The sequence below is a fragment of the Nycticebus coucang genome, chromosome 3 (assembly GCF_027406575.1).
Source record: "Nycticebus coucang isolate mNycCou1 chromosome 3, mNycCou1.pri, whole genome shotgun sequence".
In the NCBI taxonomy this organism is placed as follows: domain Eukaryota; kingdom Metazoa; phylum Chordata; class Mammalia; order Primates; family Lorisidae; genus Nycticebus; species Nycticebus coucang.
The window spans coordinates 74,488,884-74,496,918 of NC_069782.1; the positions used below are offsets into that span (position 1 = coordinate 74,488,884).

General features: G+C 52.4%; 1 protein-coding gene across 4 annotated transcripts; it reads left to right on the top strand.

The window, feature by feature from the left end:
* Window positions 1-405: 405 nt before the first annotated feature.
* FXYD4 (FXYD domain containing ion transport regulator 4) lies at window positions 406-7,541 on the top strand. 4 transcript variants are annotated; one of them, XM_053585836.1, is made up of 9 exons: window positions 406-527; window positions 1,301-1,346; window positions 2,809-2,877; window positions 3,703-3,735; window positions 3,976-4,002; window positions 5,427-5,501; window positions 5,594-5,630; window positions 5,944-5,981; window positions 6,062-7,541. In XM_053585836.1, the coding sequence occupies exons 3-9, from the start codon at window positions 2,841-2,843 to the stop codon at window positions 6,079-6,081; spliced, it is 267 nt and encodes an 88-aa protein (XP_053441811.1). In that variant the 5' UTR covers window positions 406-527; window positions 1,301-1,346; window positions 2,809-2,840; the 3' UTR covers window positions 6,082-7,541. The 4 variants fall into 4 exon arrangements, with proteins under 4 accessions (XP_053441811.1, XP_053441810.1, XP_053441812.1 ...); XM_053585834.1 differs by having other exon boundaries at window positions 421-555; XM_053585835.1 differs by lacking the exon at window positions 5,427-5,501 and having other exon boundaries at window positions 412-555.
* The last annotated feature ends 494 nt before the right edge of the window (window positions 7,542-8,035 follow it).

Here is an 8,035-nt window from a genome sequence, read left to right on the forward strand (position 1 = left end):
ACGTTTTCACTTATAAGTAGGAGCTAAAGAGTGGGTGTATATGGGCATATAGAATGGTATCATGGACTTTGGAGACTCAGAGGGAGGAGGATGTGAGAGGGAAGTGAGAGGTCGAAAATTACCTATTGGGTGTAATGTACACTACTTGGGTGACAGGTTCACTAAAATCCTTGGCTCCACTATTATACGATTTATCCATGTAAATAACAAAATACCATTGTGCCCCCTAAATCTATTGAAATAAAAAGAAGAAGAAAGGAAATAAGCTGAAAGCCCACCTCCTCCTCCCTGAAACCCACCTCCTTCTCCTCCAAGGGTTGGAGGCCCGGCCCACCCTGGGTGTGGCAGGCAGGCTGCTTTTTAAGAGCTCAGAGGGGAGGGGCAGGGGCCAGAGTCTGGAGGAGTCTGACCAGTTCCTTCCAGCCTGCTGGTGTGTAGCTCTGGGCGGGACTACAGGGTTTAAAAAGTCAGAACCCACTTGCTTGGGTCATCCATAGCCCTGGCAGCCTCCTCAGACCTGCACTCAGGTGAGCCCTCATTCAGATGAGCCCTCAGGTGAGCAGGCATCCAATTTGGGGCTGTCAGGTAGAGGGGTAGCATAGGAGACCCGTCTGGGATGAGGGACATTCTCCAGGATTCTGAATAACAAGGAACCTGTTTGAGGTTTGAGGACAGAAATAGCTGCAGAGACGGCCTGGAAGTGGGAGGCTGCCCATTTTGTGACCTATCAAGTGGACGATGGGTCAGGGCTGGAGGAAACAGGACCCTGCCTTGGAACTCCAGGATGGTGGAAAGTAGAGAGAGACAGAGGGAGGCATAGTCCAAAGCCCCTCACATTAACAGTCTCTCCTGCGAAAGGACCATGTGGTTATTTGTGGATTTATTTATTTTAACAGGTTTTTAGGCCTTATTTTTTGGTAGACATCATTAAGATTGATATGTATGGGCAGCGCCCATAGCTCTGTGGGTAGGACGCCGGCCACATACACTGAGGCTGGCAGGTTCCAACCCAGCCCGGGCCAGCTAAAACAATGACAACTGCAACAACAACAAAAGAGCCAGGCGTTGTGGTGGGCGCCTATAGTCTCAGCTACTCGGGAGGCTGAGGCAAGAGAATCGCTTAAGCCCAAGAGTTTGAGGTTGCTGTGAGCTGTGATGCCACAGCACTCTACCCAGGGCAACAGCTTGAGACTCTGTCTCAAAAAAAAAAAAAAAAAGATTGATAAGTAGTAGTAGTTCATTTAATCCCATCGCTGTAGCCTTGTGAGGTTACTTTTAGGGTTATCTTCATTTTTTACAGGACACTGAAGCAGAGAGGTTGAGTAACCAGCTGAGTCACACAGCTGGTAAGTGGCTGCTGAGTTCAGCCAGCTGGCTCTGGATCTGTGGGCTTATTAAGCAGCCAGAGTTGGGTGCAACAGATAGAACAGTGGTTATGTGGAAAGTGGGGAGGGGGCACTGATCTCAAAGACTCAGCCATCCCAGGGACAATAAATGGGGTCATGGGTAGTTCCCACCTGAAGGAGAAAGGAGCAATATCCCATTGCCTTCTGTTACCAGCAAATGGCAGTCTGTACTCTGAGAGTGGAATGTGGAGCATCCTGGAGCAGGGTCCCAGTCAAGGGTGTGGCCCCTCACCCCAGGGCTGAATGCTCCCTCTGCACTTTGGCTTTTGTGGCAAAGACTGTTACCTGGAAATTCAGACTGGAGATGCCTGTTCTGACCACCCCCAAGCCCAGATTTCCTAGAACAACAGCCCAGGGCTTGATAACAGCACCCTTTTGTGTGGGGTTAGATTCCTGACTTTGGGCATCTGATTACACCTTCCTGTGAAAAGGAGATAATAGTGTCTTCCTCTGGGGGGTGGAGTGGAGTTTGTCTTAAAGATTTTTTTTTTTTTTTTTGTAGAGACAGAGTTTCACTTTATGGCCCTCAGTAGAGTGCCGTGGCATCACACAGCTCACAGCAACCTCCAACTCCTGGGCTTAAGTGATTCTCTTGCCTCAGCCTCCCGAGTAGCTGGGACTACAGGCGCCCGCCACAACACCCGGCTATTTTTTTTGTTGCAGTTCGGCGGGGGCCGGGTTTGAACCCGCCACCCTCGGTATATGGGGCCGACGCCTTACCGACTGAGCCATAGGCGCCACCCTGTCTTAAAGATTTTTACAAGGCTTCTATGGAACATACTGTTCCTAGTACTTTTTTTTTAGAGACAGAGTCTCACTTTGTCGCCCTCGGTAGAGTGGCGTCACAGCTCACAGCAACCTCCAGCTCTTGGGCTTAGGTGATTCTCTTGCCTCAGCCTCCCAAGTAGCTGAGACTACAGGCGCCCGCTACAATGCCCGAATATTTTTTTTGTTGTTGTAGTTTGGCTGGGGCTGTGTTCGAACCTGCCACCCTCAGTGTATGGGGCCGGTTCCCCACTCACTAAGCCACAGGTGCCGCCCAGTACTTTTTTTTTTTTTGCCTGAGGCTAGAGTGCTGTATTGTCAGCCTAGCTCACAGCAATCTCAAACTCCTGAGATGGAGCAATCCTCCTGCCTCTTCCTCCCAGAGTGCAAGGATTACAGCTTTGAGCCACTGGCAGGACCCTAGTCTGAGTACTTAACTGGTATTAACTCAAGGCACATAACTCCTCTAGGCAGTTACTATTATCATCTCTAGAGAGAAAACATAAAGTAGTTACTTTCCCAAGTTGGGTTGGTATCACCGGTTCTCACTTAAGGGTCTTTGATCCTATGAGCTGTGAGCCAGACCCAGCCCTGGCAGACCCTACCCTCATCCTCTTCCCCTGCAGCCTCCCTGCAGCCCACCTGCAGCCCCGCCCCTTGAGCAGCAACATGGAGAGAGTGACCTGGGCCCTTCTGCTACTGGCAGGTGAGTCTCATCCAACTCTCAGTACTCACCACCATTCACCCCACTCACCAAAGCCACACAGCTTCTCCCAAATGAGGCCTAGAATCCAATAAATGTGTTTTCATTAAACTGCCAATTTATAGAAATTAAGGGAATGATAGTACAAGTAAAATGTGAATACTTACAAAAGTTGTCCCAGTGGTTCCTGGTCAATCGAACTGTGGAAAACATTAACCACTTGTGGCATGAAAAGAAAAAAAAGCACTCCCTGAGAAGTAACCACTCTGGTGAAAGCTTCTTGGAAAGGGATATCAACAAATCATCCCAGTAAGAACAAGGAAGAGCAGCAGGAAGCCTGAGAAACAGGCAAGGCTGTGAGTTGGGGTCCAAGGTCTCAGTTGGGACCAAGATCCTGGGGCTTTGGGGGGCTGCGGGACACCTCAGGATAACCTCTCCAACCTCTCTAGGCTCCTTCAAGATCATTCACTTAGATGCCAACATCCTGAATTTCTTTTTTCTTTCTTTCCTTTTTTTTTTTTGAGAGAGTCTCTCACATTGTCATCTCTGGTAGAGTGCTGTTGCATCATAGCTCACGACAACCTCAGACTCTTGGGCTCAAGCGATTCTCTTGCCTGAGCCTCCCAAGTAGCTGGGACTACAGGTGCCCACCACAATGATCGGCTATTTTTAGAGGCGAGGGTCTCACTCTAGCTCTGGGTGGTCTTGAACTCATGAGCTTAGGCAATCTGCCCTCCTAAGTCTCCCAGAGTGCTGGGATTATAGGCGTGAGCCACCATGCCCGGCCTAGTATCATGAAATTCTGTCTTCTTTGCTTCCCTGACCCAGGCCTGCCTGCCTTGGAAGCCAAGGACCTTTTTGGTAAGTGAGGCCCCAACTACTTGCCTACTCTGCCCCAGTTTCCCCTCTGACACTCCACATCCTGTTTCCTGGTTCTTTTTATTTTTTTGGTTGCAGTTGTCATCATTGTTGTTTGGTGGGCCTGGGCTGGATTAGAATCTGCCAACTCCTGTGTATGTGGCTGGCGCCCTAGCTGCTTGAGCTACAGGCGCCAAGCCCTGGTTCTGGTTCTTAATCTTTTCCCCTCCCCCCTCTCTCCAGCTGATAAAGATGATCCCTTCTACTATGGTAAGAGCTGACATCCCCCTTTCCCTGTCCTGGACCTCTTTACCAGACAAGCTGGTGAAAGGTGGTATGGATCTCAGTATAGACAAAATAGGGTGGGAATAAACCTGATCTCTAAGAGTTTCACTGTAGCAGATATTTGGGAATACTTATGCCCCCCAGGGACTTCACCCCTACCCTCCTGCCTTCTATTGACCTCCACCCTTACCGTCCACAGAGCCCAGCCTAGGCCTTACCTAGGCAGTTCTCATCTTCCTCTCCAGATCCTTCACTTTCCCTGGGACTCAGTTCATAGGTGACCTTCTAGAAAAGCTTTTCTTTTCTTCTTCTTCTTCTTTTTTTTTTTTTTTTGCAGTTTTTGGCCGGGGCTGGGTTTGAACCCACCACCTCCGGCATATGGGGCTGGAGCCTTACTCCATTGAGCCACAGACACCACCCCATAGAAAAGCTTTTCTTTTCTTTTTTTTTTTTTTGTAGAGACAGAGTTTCACTTTTATTGCCCTCGGTAGAGTGCCGTGGCATCACGCAGCTCACAGCAACCTCCAAATCCTGGGCTTAGGCGATTCTCTTGCCTCAGCCTCCCGAGTAGCTGGGACTACAGGCGCCCGCCACAACACCCGGCTATTTTTTTGTTGCAGTTTGGCCAGGGCTGGGTTTGAACCCACCACCCTCGGTATATGGGGCCAGCACCCTGCTCACTGAGCCACAGGCACCGTCCAGAAAAGCTTTTCTTTTTTTTTTTTTTTTTAATTTGGCCGGGGCTGGGTTTGAACCCGCCACCTCCGGCATATGGGACCGGCGCCCTACCCGCTGAGCCACAGGCGCCGCCCCAGAAAAGCTTTTCTTGATCATCCTACACAGCCCCTTCTGTCTCTGGGCTCTTCCTCTCTTTTTCTTCATAGTGTTTGTTCCCTTGAAATATATGATGCATCTAGTTGCCCACTCATGTTTTTTTTTTTTTTTGTAGAGACAGAGTCTCACTTTATGGCCCTCGGTAGAGTGCTGTGGCCTCACATAGCTCACAGCAACCTCCAACTCCTGGGCTTAAGCAATTCTCTTGCCTCAGCCTCCCAAGTAGCTGGGACTACAGGCGCCCGCCACAACGCCCAGCTATTTTTTTGGTTGCAGTTTGGCCAGGGCCGGGTTTGAACCCGCCACCCTCGGTATATGGGGCCGGTGCCTTACTGACTGAGCCACAGGCGCTGCCCCCCCCGCCTCCCCCCCGCTCATTTTCTTTCTTGCTGCCTGGAATGAATAGCAGCTTTCGAGGTGTGCCATGTGGGGCACTCATTCATTATGGAACAGAGGCAGTGTCCAGTCCAAGTGAGTGCTCATAAATGTCTTCATAGTGAATGAGTGAGGCAGGGGGCCCTAACCCCAGGCCTGGGGCCAGTGCAAGCTCACTCTGCAACCCCTCGCCCCCCCAGACTGGGAAAGCCTGCAGCTGGGCGGGATGATCTTTGGAGGCCTCCTGTGCATCGCTGGGATTGCGCTGGCCCTGAGTGAGTGACAGGGCTGGCAGGACAGGGTGGGAAGAGGGAGTGCCCTAACCCCAGCTCTGGCCCTGCACAGATCCAGTCTCTTCCTCTCACAGGTGGCAAATGCAAATGCAAGGGCAACCGGAAGCATAGGTAAGACAGGGGCCCCATTGGGTGCACATCCTGCTGGACAGACCTATGTAGTGGTGGTGTAGGGGTGGGGGAGTCCTATGCCTTGAAGAACAAGGACAGCCTTGTTCTTCCACTCTGGGCTTGCAGTGGAATTTGTCATTCATGGATAATCAACCTTAAAGGGCCCCAAATCAGGGAAAGATCTGACCCATGGTATTTTATAAAGTGTCCATGGCAGAATAACAAGGAGATGTGCCCCCAGGAGATGGGGCATCAGAGTCTGGGGAGGGGAAAAGATGATGCTGATCTGACACTGATGACAGCCTTTCTCTAGCCCCTTGCCTGAGAAAGCCACCCCACTCATCACTCCAGGTGAGTCAGGCTTCTGCAGAGCTGATTGGGGGTGTCTGTAGGGACTGTATCTGTGATGACCTGCCCCTCACTTTCCACAGGCTCTGCCAGTACCTGCTGAGCATAGACCAGCCCCTGAAGGATTCCTGGTATTGGCCCCCAGCCCCCACCTTCCCCAGGAGGCCTTGCCCTCCTCCATGGACTTTTTCTCCAAGGGCAGGCTGACAGGCTTCCTTCTGATTGTGAGGCTGTCCAAAGCTTATTTCCAGATTAAACTTGTCCCACTGCTCCCTCCCATGGTCCTGTGACCGTCTATGCACTGCTGTTGCTTTCTGTGGCTTCTCACGTGCTGGAGGCCGGCTCCTAGCAAGGCCTCATTTTGAGAATTTCCCCAGCACAGCCTTATATCAAAAGAACTTACAAGGCCAGGCACCTTGGCTCACGGCTGTAATCCCAGCACTTTGGGAGGCTAAGAGGGTAGATCGCCTGAGCTCACATGTTTGAGACCAGCCTGACCTACAGCTATACCTTGTCTCTAAAAATAGCCAGAGGTTGTGGCCGTTGCCTGTAGTCCCAGTTACTCTGGAGGCAATAGAATCACTTGAGGAGTTTGAGGTTGCTGTGATCTATGATGGCACACCACTCCACCCAGGGTTACAAAGTGAGACTCTGTCTCAAAAAAAAAAAAAAAAAAGACCTTACAGTTTTCGCCTCTTTCATAAGAGACCCTGGGGGTCCTGATGACCAGATATCCACTTCAGGCATCCTGTAACCTAAGGTGACCCCCAGCAGCTCGCCTCCATGGAGATGTCACTTCAGTGGGTGCTCTCTCTGTGGTAGGACATTTCTTCATTGGTCTAACCCAGTAAAACCCGGATAACCTTGGGATCATTCCAAGGGCTCTCTTCCCCTTGCAAGTATCCGGTGAAAACCCACTATTTCCCAAGAAGCCCTGCGTAGTACCTTTGCGAACCCAAACCCGCCCACTTGTCTGGTATGCTCCAATCGTGATTGTGCTCCAGGAAGGCCCTGCCGGCGGCGTCCCACTCCGAGGGGCGGGGTGTGTTAGTGCCTCCCACCGCGGGCCTGTCCTGCTGTCTCATCCTCAGCAGCCCTGGCTGCAAAGAGCTGAGCTCACTGCAGGGTGCCGAGCTTGGAGCGGCTGCCTCTAATAGTAGGCCCCAAACCCTCCCTCTGGGGTCAGGGTGGAGATTGAGAAGTTCTGTGTGTACTAGACTAGGTTGGGGTCACCTGACTTGCGGGCTGGGTCAGAGGCCAGTGCAGGGGTCCTATGATGTGAAAAAGAGGGTCGGCTCCCTGCTCCTGGCCTTTGGAACGGGCGATGTGGGTGGGGTGAGGGCAGGGCTTCAAGACTGGGTCCCAGTGAAACCCCTCACCCCACTGCCCTGGGCGCCTCGGGGCCGGAAGCAGGATACGGAAAGAGAAGTGGTGGGGGTGGGGGTGGGGTGGAGAGCCGGCGGCGCAACCATCCAAGCAGACCGGATAGCAGGCCTGGGAGGCACTGGAGCGGAGGAAAGTCAGCCTGGCTGGAATGCCAGCGATAGGATCACTGCCACGAAGGAGGCAAATGGGGCGGGGGCCCGCGCAGCCGGCGGGAGGCGGCCTCTGTCCCTCAGGAGCAGGGTGCAGAGTCCCTCTCCTCTCCTCGCTGGATGCAGGAGGACGCTGGCGTGAGTGATTGCCTTTGAACAGGTGGAAAAGGAACTTTCCAAGAAAGCCATCTGGAGAGGCAGGCTCAGAACGCAATGAGTGCTCTCCAAACGGCGGCCTAGCGGAAGCTTTGCCGTCTGAAGTCCCTCCAAACTCCACCTTGCATGGCAGACCTGTTACTGACACAATATGCGGCCTCGATTTCCGCCCTGGGGCCCAGCTTGGGAGCAGGGTGTCCAATACATCAGCATGCTTCTTCCCTGGCATGTCCTGGCCCCAATACACGGTGGGGATCTGTCACATGCAGTCTCGCTCTGTTCCCAGGATGCCAAAGGCTGCTTCCTCTACATCTGCCCTGAACAGGTGCAGTAACTCCCCCAGTCCCATGTGTGACCCCTGCGGGG